This window comes from Capronia coronata (assembly GCF_000585585.1).
Source record: "Capronia coronata CBS 617.96 chromosome Unknown acBCG-supercont1.6, whole genome shotgun sequence".
Classification (NCBI taxonomy): Eukaryota; Fungi; Ascomycota; class Eurotiomycetes; order Chaetothyriales; family Herpotrichiellaceae; genus Capronia; species Capronia coronata.
The window spans coordinates 1,175,881-1,190,308 of NW_006912898.1; the positions used below are offsets into that span (position 1 = coordinate 1,175,881).

A 14,428-nucleotide genomic window follows, 5' to 3' on the forward strand; every position below is an offset into this window, starting at 1 on the left:
CTAGTATATCGCCCAACACAGCCTGATGGCACACCAACGGGCACAGGCAGGCAGCAAGTTCAGTGTGGTTGATTCGGTTGCCTGTATGGGTTTGCCGCCTGCACAGCACGGGGGATGACGACTGAGATCGGGGAGCTCAGGCTTGTGCCACGCCTTTGCCTCGATCCCCCGAGAGACGCAGATGAGCGTCAACGGGTCAGACTTCGGATGCGCTCAAGGCTTGCCAGTGCACCAACAAGCTCAAGGGCGCCACGAACTCTGTCAGGCAGCGAGTAATAGTGGGTGGGACTTGACCAAGTCGAGAACATGAACATGGTCACCCCGGCTCTTCATTATTCGCCTGTCCGCGCTGAGGCTTTCCGGATGGCCCACCGGACGGTCGGACCGTTGTGGTTGTCGAGAGACACTTCGAGAGTCCCTGGATGGAGTCTCTGTTTGGGGCACACCGTCGAATCTCTTCTCATTACTGTTGTCAGTGTCTAGGTGGACTTTGTCTAGCTTCTTTGAACGGCTCCGATGAGCGTAGCATAACATTATGGAGCTGATGGCTCCGATTCAAACATCTTACTTGGCTTCCACTTTTGATCTTCAAGGGGTCGAGCAAACAATCGTCGTTTGCGAACCCAACTGGGCCAAGCGACTCATAATCGCCTTGGTCCGGGTTGGCAGCCGCCAGACTCGGTTTGCCGAAGGGCGGATTGCAGTCTCAGCCTGCCAAAACCGTGGTGGTTAGTCGATTAGTAGTGTTAGCAGCAAGGTTAAGGGACTGCTGATGGATGAGCAAAGGGCCGGCGATGCACGGCTTCTTTTCTTGACCATTGATGATCCTAGATACTTTCCCGGATGGCTCTTGATCTACCTTCCGACTACTACAATACAACATAGTATAGGTAGTACGGAGACTGCTGCCGCACCATCCACGAGTTGACACTGCCAGACTGCGGCGTACAGAATAGGACCGGGCTCAGCGTCAGTGCTGAATAGTACATACTTACCTACCTAGGTAGGTCGGGAAGTATCACAATTATTGCTCGCACAGTGCTCGGGTAGTGGCAGGCCATCTATCGTGTTATATGAGATGCATCAGCCAGCTCTGGAGCCTGTCAGGAATCTGGAGCCTGTTGCGCGTGCGGGATGAGAGAGGATTGGGGGCTTGACTGCGCTGGTCAATAATGAGGAGTCATTCGGCGTATAGCTGTGGATGCATGAGCGGTCAGTCACTGAACTTGTAGTCGTAATTTGTCGGGGTATGCATGGTGATTGTAGCCATGTCTGCAGTGATCGAGGGGGTACGTACCTGGCCTGTATCTGGATCTCGCTCAACCCGGATCGTTGGAGCGAGTGAGTGGTCGGGATCGAAGAATCGAGGGAGGGCTCAAGGCTCGACTGGAAGTGGAAATGCAGCATCCTGCGGTGCAGGTGCAGTGCGTGAAAAATGGGCGGGTCCCGCAGCAGCCGCAGGGACGTGTGGGTTGCAACAGTGGCGCTTGCTCCGGGCTAATGGGCCCTTAGACTCGACTCCAAGCCTGTCAGTGCGCTTCATCAGCCCGGTCGCTTTAGGTGCTTCGAGTCCCCCGACAGCCTGAACCTGAACCCGTCGGGCGTCCACTCAGCTGTTCGAGGCTCAGAAGCAGAGTTGACTCGACTCGAATTGCTCTCATCGTTCTATCACCAATAACTTTAACTCTCTTCTTCCTGCATACTACTACTACTACTCGTATCCTGCCTCGCCGCCCTCTTCCTTCCGACGATAACTCGGCAGTATTCTTTACGAGAAGCACACCCCGGTAACATCCCCCGAGCGACAGGACTGTATCTGTTATACATCTCCTTCCCACGTCGCTCATTACTATTATCCGCCTTCTACACATCCTCCCGGCTACGCCGAACCTCTCTAAGAACCACTACATCCCACACCGACTCCGACCACATAACGTCACGTCCTCTATCAACCACACCAGCCTCGAGAACATAATTCCTTCCCACACCATTTCCCGTCCTACTGCCTCACAGGTCTATGTTCGATTACGACGAGAGTCCCCCGCCACTACATCACTCACCATCTCCGAGTGATCAGTCGCATCCCACCTCTCGAGATACAACCCCCGTCACACCGGTCGGAAGCGGACCATCCGGTGGAAAGAAGACAGACAAGGACTTTGTGCCCTGGTTCAGGAAGCCCATCGACATCGGACGTACCACCACTCGCCTGTGCCTCGACAGCTCGCTGCTCGAGCCCGACTTCGACGATACTAATTTCCCGACCTTTGGCGCCTCGCCACCGGTTCGGGGTATGGCGACCGTCGCCAATCCACTCGACATATCTGCCAGAACGACCTCAACCTCGCCTCGCGGTAATCAGCCATCGACTCTGACTTCCGCCTTGAAGCGAAGCGACAGTGAAGAGAAACGAAAGATGTCCGCTCAGATGCAGGAGACGGCCCTCAACCGTCCGATTCCTCAGATGCCCTCTAATGCCTCCGATGACTTTGCCAGGTTTGAACATGGCGCACGACCGATAACTGTGAAAGGCGCGGCAAATGACAAGGCCAGACGCGAAAGCATAGCTCAGAGTCTCGGCACTGGCATGAGCTGGGGTGGTATTTCGGTCGGAAGCTGGATCAGAGACGAGTAAGTTGATCACCCCGAGTTGCCGTGTCTGGTAGCCACAGACAATGATGTGCTGACAGTTGAGCAGTATGATGATGTCCGGAACCTCGCCCTTCGCTTTCAACTCCCCCTCATTCCACTCCTCGTCCTACCTGCCCAAGCTTGAAGCCAATTTCATGAAAGACTTCTCATGCTGCGGTTTGACACTACCAACCTTGCATGACTTGCTGCAACACTACGAAGAAGCACACGCGCAAAAGGACACACTACCAGACGGCAATCAGTCTGCCGTGCCCGATAGTCGGGCTGCCATTGCAGCCACCACTGCAGCTCAGGTACAGCAAGAAGCGCAACAACGCAACCAACAACAACAGTCGCAAAACACACCGGGACGGCCATTTGGCTCCCAGCATACCAGCTTCCAGAACATGCAACGACCTACGGGGTTCTCCAGCACGTTGCAGACGATCCCGGATATGGATACTGTAGAAGATATGGAGATGGATGATATCGACGGCGAGGACGAAAAGACACCGCCACCCAATCTCTACACCCAAAATCAAGCCCAGACATCACCCCAGACCTCATTTTCAAATGCTGCACAGCCGCATATCCCACAACTGAACACCACAATGATGCAGGGCCACCAGGCGTTTCGACAGTCTACTCCGAATACTCCGGTAGCGTCTGGTCACTCTTCGGTGCCTTTCCAGGGCAACAACGCTTCGTCCACGCTCATGGGAAACCCCATGCAGCAGTTTCAAGATCTACAGAGTGCGTACCGGGGCACGCCCGATTCCTCAGCTCCAGGCACCCCGGGAGAATTAGATGACGGGCTCATGAGTGGCATGGACGATATGTCAATGCAGGGCAATCCTCTCTTCAATGGCATGCCCAATGGGTTCGGCGGGTTCGGCTTCGGCATGAACAACGACATGATTGATTTATGCATCGACGAACCCGCGAAACGACTGTTTTCTCCCAGCAATCAAGGCATGAGTCAGGGCCAAGGGCAACAGTCGGCCGCGCAGAACCGCCTGGGTAGTGGCCAATACGGGCCGAATAGCGAAATTGCTCGGACCATTCGTGAACGGCAAGCCGCGGCCGGATTACCCGATACCACCACCAACATTCCTCCGCACGAGGAACCAAAGCCGTTTCGGTGTCCCGTGATCGGCTGCGAGAAAGCGTACAAAAACCAAAACGGTCTCAAATACCACAAATCGGTGAGTGATTTCTCCCTTTGACAGATCTTTGCATTTGCTGACGAGAATGATAGCATGGCCACAACAACCAACGCCTCCAAGAGAACGGTGACGGCACGTTTTCCATCGTGGACCCGGATACCCAAGCGCCATACCCAGGTACAATGGGGATGGAAAAAGAAAAGCCATACAAGTGCGAGGTGTGTCAGAAGCGGTACAAGAACTTGAACGGCCTGAAATACCACAAGACACACTCTCCGCCATGCAACCCCGAACTGCAGTTGAACGGTACCAAGAGTCCATCTCTGGGGATGGCCAGTATGATGGCGGGCCAGGGTATGGCAGATTTGGGAGCCGGACTCTCAGGCGACTCCAGCATGATGTAAAAAGGATTGCCACATCTCACGCCAGGAAAGAGCATCACGAGTTGACGGCCCGAGCGGCGCGCCACTTGTATCTCTACGAGGAGTTTTTTGTTATTGTCTTAATATTAATGATGCGAAACGGCCTGCTGCCCAGAATGAAGAAGCGTCTCGATCGAGGAAAGAGAGGCTTCTTCGCGAGCCTGGACCAGCGACAGTATGCCGAATCCGCGGTTTTGAGCAAGTCGGGCCAATTTGAGAGCAGCTGTTGCAAATTGGCCGATCCGAACCATTGTTGGTCTATTGGAAACCAACTTGGTCATTGGTCATTCGGTGGGAGCGACATAGAGAGATGGGTTCGCGTGCGTTCGTTGTTCCACAAAAGTTTCAATCGGTCGTTTTTGGGTTTCGACATAAAGGACGGCAATCTGCAGCAATAGAGCACAGGAAGGGTTCGATGCACTGTTTTCCACTCAACTCGACTTGAAGACGGCGTTACTACAGGAGAGGAGAATTTGGCGGGAGGCCAACGAGGCGCACCAAGATGTCTCGATTGCCTCGAGGAGTGAGGCGCTCAAGTGGGAAAGGGCTCTTTTATCAAGAGTCCTGGGGGCTGGTGTTTTTGCGCCCCAGTCACAGTCACAGTCACATGGAGATTCAGAGATTCGTCTCGAGCGTGGGCTAGATGGAGGGGAGGCGTCTTTCGTTCTCTACTTGCAATGGCCACCAGTTGGTGGCGCCGCGGTGTCAGCGGCGGAGAGGATGATTGCTATCAAATGAGCGAGCCAGTCTTCGATCGTGTTAGATGTACGTCTTGACAAGATTTTGCGAAATACTAGCAGGGCACTGTCTGCAGCAATAGATCAATATGTCCCGAGCGGTGACATACTATGCTCTTCTGATTACTAGTATCTTTCGATGCAGACTATAGAGTAGAAGAAGAAGGTACCTTAGATAGGTAGATACTCAGGTACCTTTACCAGTCAAGCCACCTTGCAACCTAAAGTGGCACCGCCAAATATCAGTAGGGGCGCCCTTCGAGCCTTGAATAGGCGGTAGGTACGCCTAAGTTGACAAGGGGAACGCCTATTGCACCAACCTCCCGGGCTTGATTTGGCCTGCGACCTTATATATGTAGGACCAAAGTGCGCATGCCAGGCACAGCATTATTCAGGGTCAGGGCAGGGATAAACTCATCGCGGTGTACTGCAGTGCTACACAGTATGGTCACAACATTGTTACCTTAGGTCAGGTAGGTACATGGACAGGCTTCAAGGGAGTGGGATTTCCATCGCAAACTTGAAAGGAGCAGGACTGCCTGGTTCGGAGCTCAGCTGTACTCTGTACATACTACACAGGATATGTGGCATTATTGCGTGTCAAGCTCTGGGATGGCATCGGATGGCGTGAGATGTGATGGGCACAGTGGGCGAGAGTGGATATTCTTTCATGCCTATACTCTGTAGAGAAGCCTCAGGAGCTTTTAAGGACCGCTTCGTGTTTGACTGTTGACGCGTCTGCCTTAAAGCCTTTTACCGCCCATGAGCCGCAGTTCGCAGTTAGCAGTTGGTTAGTTGAGTGGTAGTAGTCTGTATACCCCTGGCCAGACCATTGGTGGCATTCAATTCATCCCTCTCCGAGTCGTGTTTCTTGCATCCATCCTGCCATCCCCATTGCCGCGTTTAGACTGCTCTCCATTATTATTGTTCTCCGTATTGGATTTTCAGGAGCCTCGAAGAAACACGTATCATCCGCGTCCCGGTTGCTGGCCTCCCTTTCACCACAAGTTGAACCTTCAACTCAGATCGGTCGTTCAAATCGTTCAGTCGTTCAGTCGAAGCACTCTCGTCCCACGTTCGCAGTTGTCGCTCATTGCACTCTAGTACCGGGACAAAGATCGATCCTGTCTACGGACCATTCTCCGCGAACAGCAAGTGTCGCAGTCCGGCCACTTGTCCACGCACGAACCTAACCTGGTCAACATCCTTGCCACGACACCCAGGAAATTGTTCCCTAGGGAATCGATACAATCTCCGGCGGGTTGAAGCTTTCCTTGATTGCTTGCGACAGTCTACGCGCATTTCTGTGCGACCGGCGCACCTCTGAGCACATTGTCGCTTTTCGGCTCGACTCCACGGCGCATCCGCCGCAGCGCCCTCCTTAACCTCCAGATCGGCTGTACGCAGTCGTAGTCATGTTGGACCAGGTAGAAGACAAATACATTGGCCTGTTGCTGGCCATCACATCCACCCTCGCCATCGGGACGAGTTTTGTCATTACGAAAAAGGGACTGAACGATGCCGCAGATAAACATGGCTTCGAAGGAGAAGGATTCGCATACCTCAAGACCCCTCTCTGGTGGGCAGGAATCACCTCTCTAATATTGGGCGAGATCGCCAACTTTGCCGCCTACGCGTTTGCGCCGGCGATCCTGGTGACTCCCTTAGGAGCTCTCAGTGTGCTCATCGGAGCGGTGCTGGGTGCATATTTCTTACATGAAGAGCTGGGCGTCCTCGGGAAACTGGGGTGTGCCATCTGTCTTCTCGGATCCGTGATCATAGTGCTCCACGCCCCCCCGGACAAGGAGATCCAGACGGTGGACGAGATCCTGGCATTGGCCATCAAACCAGGTAAGAAGATGAAGAATTCCTGAAAAGCATAGCAGCAGACACAAGAACTTCCGGCGGCTGACTATGACCTCCCTGCAGCTTTTATACTCTACTGCCTGGCCGCGGTCGCGTTCTCATGTGTCATGATCTACGTGGTGGCTCCGGTGTACGGCAAGAGGAATCCCATGGTTTACATCTCGATATGCTCGACCGTCGGATCCATCTCGGTGATGTCGGTCAAGGCGTTTGGGATTGCCCTGAAGCTGACTTTTGCCGGCAATAACCAATTCAGCCATCCGTCGACCTACGTGTTCATGATTGTCACGACCGTGTGCATCCTGACGCAGATGAACTATTTCAACAAGGCGTTGAGTCAATTCTCGACATCCATCGTCAATCCTCTGTACTATGTCACCTTTACCACGGCCACGCTGTGCGCGTCGTTCATCCTGTTCTCTGGGTTCAACACGACCGATGCCGTCAACACGATCTCTCTCCTGTGCGGCTTCCTCATTATCTTTGCCGGCGTCTATCTGCTCAACCTGTCCCGAGGCGACCCTGACGGGCATCGCCTACTCAACGGAAGGATCCCCGACGGGGACGGCATTCCCACCGATCCGCTCACGGGGTTGCAGACTCGACTAAGTATGCAGTCGAGGCGAAGTCTCGACCCTCATCGACGAAGTACCAGTCTCACGTTCAGTCCCGGCGGAATACGGCATATCCGGCATGTGAGCGGCGAGAGTGCAGGCTTGATCCACAATTACAATGATATGGAGCATAATGCCTTTGGGTTGAACGACCTGGTGGAAGATCATGAAGAGTCGGGTGTAGGCATGGTCGGTCAGAGTCGAGATGTGGACCGTGACCAAGCGACGCATCTGTACCATTCACCCTCACAGAGGGGCGTGACTCGATGACAGGAGGGGATGTCCAGAGGCGAGTTGAAAAAGGGGTTGCTGGGGGTTTGTAACGATATCAATGCATTGGCACGGTTTAAGCGATGAACAACAGCATCACCCGTTCTAGAACTATGAACGGGATTGGCTTTGGTGTTGGCTTTGGCTTTGGCTCTGGGACTGGATGGATGGGAGTTTTCTAGACGAAAAGAGTATACGCTGGCAGACGGGAGGGGACATTCCATCAACCCAAGCATCCATCCGATCCACGTACAGAAATACATGACGCTTCAACAAACATAAGGGAGCCCGAACCTAGTACAAAGCTACCGTTGTGATATATACCCGATTGATGAAGTCGATCTTCAAGATGAAAGATGTAGTTGTCTTGTTTCGCTGATCAGTCAATGCATGCGACGGCGAGGCTTTCAGCACGTGTTATTGTTCGGCTGTTTTCCCACATTTAGCCCGTGATGCCGCTGCTTTAATCATCGCAGCCTGCCAGCCAGTAATAAGTGATTGAGTGAGTGGCAGGTCGAAACAAGGAACGGAACGACACTGCAATCAGGAAACCACCAGCTTTTTACTACCACCATACCTATCACCTACTACCTACTACTACTACCACTACCTGCTATCAGTCAAGGTGTCTCTCTTCTTCTTCATCTCGTTCTTCTTCCGACCATCCTGTATGATCTTGTCCGACTGCTGCTTCTGACCAAAACATCCATGTCCACAAAGTGACCTGCTGTTGCTGTTGCTGTTCGATATGCCACGAGGGTAAAGCAGACCAGACATCCACCGCCTCTCGTCAACCTGTTCCCGCGATACGGACACTTGTGATAAACAAGAATAGCATTGTCCTCGTCTGTTCTTCCACCTCCTTCGCCTCCGCCTCCGTCTCCTATCTGATCGGTCTCCCAGACGCGTGCAATGCCCTCTCCTCGCACGGGAGCACAGCAGAAAGGTACGTGTCTGCGATAATGCTTGCTTGGTTGAGTGGTGGATGCCTTTTCTTTGTTTTATGGCAAACCCGATGATTACCCCCCTCGACGTTTTGGGTTTTGTTTGAATGGTTGTGGTCCGAGGTAGGGCAAGTATTTGCTATCGAGTGCCTGCCAACAACAACAATTTTTCCCTGGGGTGTTCCTGATTGTCCTGATTGTTGTCCCAGGCTTGCGAAGAAGCCATAGCACGCTTGCATGGGGTTGTTTCGGGCTGGTGTTGGCGAAAGATACGGACATGTTCGGTGGTTTTTCGGGCATGGCTCTTGTCTACAGTGTCTTGCGGGCGAGTGTTGTTTGCTTTTCCATCCTGGTTTGGAGGCAGTCCATGCTTCTCTACGATATCCTGGTCGTAACCTTGTTTACTTCCCCGTCAAACACCCAACTAATCGTTGTCTCTTGGAAACAGGTGTGACCATCTACGATGAACCCGAGCATATAGAGCCGGTCAAGGCGTCCGATTATGATGCCGCTACTTCACCCACCCTTGTCGCTTCACAGCCTCCGAGACTCCATCGTGCCAGCATTTCAGGCAAAAAGATGACTGGTCGTCCTCTCCTACCCCAGTCTGCCTCTGCCTCGTCGACCTCCCTGGCCAATTATCAAATGTCAAACCTCAGTCTCGACAGCAACAATCCCGAATCAGGTGGCACACCTACTGAGAGCAAGACCCCCGATCTTCGAGCTTTGCTCTCTCAAGTCGTTGACTGGCTACAAGAAGAAAAGACCAAGCGCCAGAGACGGCGACACCGGCTCCATCATCTTCCTTCTCACCTTGACCACCGTCGCCACCATGCAAGTCCACTGGCCGAACAATCTGAGGATAGCTCCTCACGAGGCTACGATAGCGGGGCGGAAAGCGAAGCAGATCAGTCCCTCGAGAGACTGGAAAACATTCTCTCGGGATTCACTTCGTTCATGCCCGCATTTCCTCGACCAACACACAAATCTTCCACCTCGCTCCTGAGGAAAGGATCCATAGCTAGGAAATACAAAAGAGCCTCAACGGTGCCGCACTCTTCTGACACCGAGTTCTTTGGGGATGATATCCTGGTGCCGAGTGTCGAAGCTTACCTGGACAACTCGAAAACCATGGCGTTCACCGGGGGTACGGACGCCGACACCAGCGACAACGCCAAAAGTCGAGACTACGAACATTGGCTCAAGTTCAAGACGGACATTGTGCGCTTGACACATACTCTGAAGCTCAAAGGCTGGCGGCGTGTTCCTATCGAACGGGCTCAAGACATCGATGTCGCCCGTCTCAGTGGAGCACTCACCAACGCCGTCTATGTTGTCCGGCCTCCAAAGAATATGTCCGAATACGACCAACCCAAGACAACCGACTCTTCTGCTCTATCACGTCCCATCACGAAACGTCAACCTCTCCAACTCCTGCTGCGCATTTATGGACCACAGGTCGAACATCTCATCGATCGCCAGGCCGAACTCAACATTCTCCGCCGACTCTCCCGCAAACGCATCGGACCTCGTCTATTGGGGTCTTTTGACAACGGTCGTTTCGAGGAGTATCTGCACGCCAGGACCCTCACGGCCGAAGACCTCCGGGAGCCCGAGACGTCCAAGCAGATTGCGAAACGAATGCGCGAGCTCCATGACGGGATCGACCTTTTGGAAGAGGAAGTCGACGCCGGTCCTGCAGTATTCATCAACTGGGACAAATGGGTGGATCGATGCGAGAGAATCATCACCTGGCTGGACAAACAAGTCTACAAAGCCGAACAAGAGGCCCAATCCGGAACAGAAAGTGGTCCATCTATCATCAACCCGCGGTACGTTCGACGCGGACTCATCTGTGGCGTGGAATGGCCCGTTTTCCGCAAAACATATGAAGCGTACCGAAAACGCGTGATCGCCGACTGCGGCGGGATGAGTGGGATCCGGAAAGCTCTTGTCTTTGCACACAATGACACGCAATATGGGAATTTGATGCGTCTGGAACCTAGCGGGGAGTCGCCCCTACTACAACCCTCGAACCAGCACAAGCAATTGGTGGTCATTGATTTTGAATACGCGTCGCAGAACACCAGGGGCCTCGAGTTCGCCAATCACTTCACGGAGTGGTGCTATAACTACCACCATCCGGATCACAGTTATGCGTGTGATACACGCAGGTATCCCGACGAAAATGAACAACATCGCTTTGTCCGCAGTTATGTCATGCATCGACCGCAATTCAACCCGTCGGCCAGCGACACGCCGAAGATGGAGGGGAGGGAGAAGACGAACATTGGTGACTTCATGCTCGATGTGAGGACGCCTGTGGGGGGGACTGGTGGTGGCGGTGGCAATGTCATTGAATCAGACTACGAAAGGGAGGAAACGGAACGAGAGAAGGCCCAGGAAGAGGAGATTCAGAGCTTGTTGAGGGAGACGAGGGTATGGAGGCTTGCGAACTCCGCCCAATGGGTTGCCTGGGGCATCGTGCAGGCCAAAATCCCCGAGTTGGACGCTTTGGAGAAAGAGATGGAGATGGAGGTTAATGGAAAGAGCAAAACCATGGCGGCGGCGGGTGCCATGATGGACCGAGTCAAAGGAATGACCAGAGCAGGAGTTGAAGCGGCTGTGGCAGGATGGAAGGGCGATAAGAACAAGAATCTTCATCCTATGTCGGATCCTCTGGATGAGGAAGAGAAGAGAATTCAGCGGGAAAGTCGAGGGGACAGACCGGAGAGCAGATATGAAGAGGAGGCACATCATGAGGGTGATGCAGGTGTTGTTATTGTAACTGGAGAGAAGAATCCGGCTGGACTTACTTCCCCACCGAACGAGGAGAAGACTGAAGACACGGAGACGGCCGGTTCAGGGGTGACGAATGGAGGTGCTGTGTCTCCAGCTCGCCCTCGTGCTGGCACTCAAGACCAGAATCAGGCTCCGACTGCGCAAGGGACCCAGGATGCCGGAGCCGTCACTGGATCGGCAACAGATGAGGCTGATACTGAAGCTGAGGCGGGTCGCGATGACAACGTGGACAATACCCCATTGGTCCATGAAAGCCTCGATCCAGCCGAAGACGAGCACGAAGAATTCGATTATCTCGCCTATGCCCAGGAACGCGCCATGCTGTTCTGGGGCGATTGTATCCAGATGGGTCTGGTCAAGGAGGAAGAGTTGCCGGAAAATTTGAGACGGAGAGTCAAGATCGTGCCATATTGAAAATATTGCCCCGGTGGAGAGACAGACTGTACCTGGGCTCAGCACGTCCATTGGTATTGGCATGGAGTGTCTGGTGTATTGGGGCTTCAACCGTGGTGACTCAGATAGAAGCCGAGCGGTATGGTATGGCATGGTATCTTCCTTGGGTGTGTGCTATGCAGTGTTGGTGCTCATGCTGGATTTCTTTCTTTGTTTTTCTTCCAACAAGGATAACGACAATAGAGATTAGAGATCTGGGGTTCAGGGGCAATGTAATGGACGTATCAATACCGGGACCGAGATGAGAATCTGGGGGGAATTATAGATTTCAGGAGGATTTACTCCATGTCGACTTCTCGGAGCGCAATTGATGTGCTACGATGGGTTGTTTGTTTGTTTGTTTGTTGGTGGTATGGTTGAAGTATACAAGTCAAGTCAATCTTACTCCTTTTTGCCTTTTTGCCTTTTTGCCCTTTTTGATTTCTCACAAAATGCTCTATACAGCCCTTAGTCTCAAATAGCCCCAGGTTAAGTAGGTATCTAAGATAGGCCAGGTAGCCGGGTTACCTACCTACCAGCCTACCATTGGTATGTACATATCTCATATTCGAATCTTGATCCCCGCCATATCCAAGACCACCGCCACCCCCGTCACGAGCGCAGCATAGACCAACAACACCGCGACGGCATGCAGGGCGGCCATGTCCAGCGTGTTTACGGTCATATTGACCAGGCCAGTCAGGAGATTGGCCAGCAGGAACACGACGAGGCCGTTGCTGTTGAACGCGCGTAGGATGGGGCTTGTTGCGTTGCGAACGGAGGTTGTGGCTGTGGTTGTATCTTCAGAGAAGTAAGAGAATGCCGGCCCATAAGACTCAATCAACCCGAAAAGGAAGATCTGCGCGTTGTTGAATGCCGCGACCCACAACACGTACGGCAGATTCGCGAGGCGGCGCGAGACGCGGAGATTGAAGACGTGGTAGTCTGTCGATAGGACGTACAGGGTTGTGTAGATTGCGGATTGGATGAGTAGGTCGCGGAGAATGAGGCGGCGTTCGAGACTGGTCTGGTCCGTGGTAGTAGGAGAAGAAGTTGAAGAGGTTGAAGTTGAAGCTGCGGGAGCAGAAGAAGTAGGAGACGAAGTTGTAGTCTTCTCGTTACTGAGTTGACGAAACCTCACCACTCGCATCCCCGTCCCCCGACCAGCCAGGAAAATGGCCAGATAGCCAGCAAACGAAAAGACTCCTTCGCGATTCATCGACAGCAGATCCGGCCCGCGCGGCGCGGCGACAATGTAGCGAAGCAGGTCGGTATTGTTGAGGACGAGTTCGTACGCCAGGGCCAAGACCACGGCGAGCGTGTCGTAGCGATACCCGTGGAAGACGAGGCGGGTGAGGGCGTCGGCGAGCTCGACGAACGGCGGCAGCAGGGCCAGCGTGAAGAAGAAGTTCCAGTGCACGCCGTATTCGGTGACGTGTTCGGCGTAGTCGAGGCCCTTGACGCTCCAGAGGCGGATGAAGCCGAGAAGAAATAAGGGGAGGGAATGGCGGATGGTGTTGATGAAAGTAGAAGGAAAAGAAGACGAAGTAGAGTTGTTGTTGTCGTTGTCGGTTTGACTACTCTTCTTCTTTTTCTGCTCTTCTCCTTTCACCACCGCTCGCGCAGAAACCACTCCGGCAGAAAAGACGAACGAACCCACACCCAGATCCATCAATGACGTGCCCCAGGTCTCGACCTTGGCGAAACGGCGCGGGAAGACGGGGAAATCGACGGCCAGGATGGCCAGACAGGTGACTACCAGCATGGAGCCGCGGTAGTGCGTGAGGAACGGACGGACTGGGAGAAGATTGGGCATGTCGAGATTGCTGGTATTGTTATTGTTATTGTTATTGTCGTTGGTGTTGGTATTGGTGTTGGTATTGAGTGGCGAGTTTGCTGGTGGTTGGGAATTGGCTGGGATTTTGGCTGGTTTCAATTTCGACTTCGATCTTGACGCTGCTGAACTGGTCGTCGACCTCTTCGAGAGCCGCTCCGCTCCATTGAGGCAAAGTAGTATGGTAGCCGGAGTGACCAGGAAAACACTCAACAACAGCGGTGCAGAAGAATAAATGGTGATGGCGAACAGGATGGCACAGACATTTAGCAGAAAGTCGGCCACCGCCGCGATGGGCGTGTAGGGGGTGAAGAAGGATTGCTTTTTTTGTAGAGCTATCCAGAGGAGGACTGCTGACTGTGGCAGAGCAGAGTAGAGTCAGTATTGTGATTGCTTATCATGTATACTGTATACTTAGGTAGGCAAGATATTGGAGAGAGGGAGGGAATGTATGAATGAATGATTGAATGATCGGTTGAACATACTCCAGCAACCAGGGTGACCAGGTTGATCTCGGTCAAGGAGCTTCCGGACAAGTTGGAGACAAAGGCCTCTTTGCGAGCTTTGTAGCTGGCGGCGAGGTCGGGTGTCATCGTCGTAGAGGGAGTCTAGAGATGTTTCTTATGCCATGTTGAGGAGATATATCAAAACAGAAAATAGACAGATGGTAAGAGAGTATAGCGAGGGAGGGAGGTGACTTGAAGTCGAAG

General features: G+C 53.2%; 4 protein-coding genes across 4 annotated transcripts; 3 read left to right on the forward strand and 1 right to left on the reverse strand.

Annotated features, from left to right (window-relative positions):
• Window positions 1-2,017: 2,017 nt before the first annotated feature.
• Window positions 2,018-4,201, forward strand: A1O1_07090 (uncharacterized protein; the record flags this gene model as incomplete). The annotated part of the gene is made up of 3 exons (XM_007727963.1): window positions 2,018-2,631; window positions 2,699-3,836; window positions 3,890-4,201. 3 exons carry the CDS (start codon window positions 2,018-2,020, stop codon window positions 4,199-4,201), a joined length of 2,064 nt encoding a protein of 687 aa, XP_007726153.1.
• Window positions 4,202-6,371: 2,170 nt separating this feature from the next.
• Window positions 6,372-7,706, forward strand: A1O1_07091 (uncharacterized protein; the record flags this gene model as incomplete). The annotated part of the gene is made up of 2 exons (XM_007727964.1): window positions 6,372-6,807; window positions 6,886-7,706. The coding sequence occupies 2 exons, from the start codon at window positions 6,372-6,374 to the stop codon at window positions 7,704-7,706; spliced, it is 1,257 nt and encodes a 418-aa protein (XP_007726154.1).
• Window positions 7,707-9,229: 1,523 nt separating this feature from the next.
• A1O1_07092 (uncharacterized protein) lies at window positions 9,230-11,866 on the forward strand (the record flags this gene model as incomplete). The annotated part of the gene is made up of 1 exon (XM_007727965.1): window positions 9,230-11,866. One exon carries the CDS (start codon window positions 9,230-9,232, stop codon window positions 11,864-11,866), a length of 2,637 nt encoding a protein of 878 aa, XP_007726155.1.
• Window positions 11,867-12,446: 580 nt separating this feature from the next.
• A1O1_07093 (uncharacterized protein) lies at window positions 12,447-14,311 on the reverse strand (the record flags this gene model as incomplete). Its single annotated transcript, XM_007727966.1, has 4 exons — window positions 12,447-12,958; window positions 13,016-13,710; window positions 13,828-14,075; window positions 14,204-14,311. The coding sequence occupies 4 exons, from the start codon at window positions 14,309-14,311 to the stop codon at window positions 12,447-12,449; spliced, it is 1,563 nt and encodes a 520-aa protein (XP_007726156.1).
• Window positions 14,312-14,428: the final 117 nt, after the last annotated feature.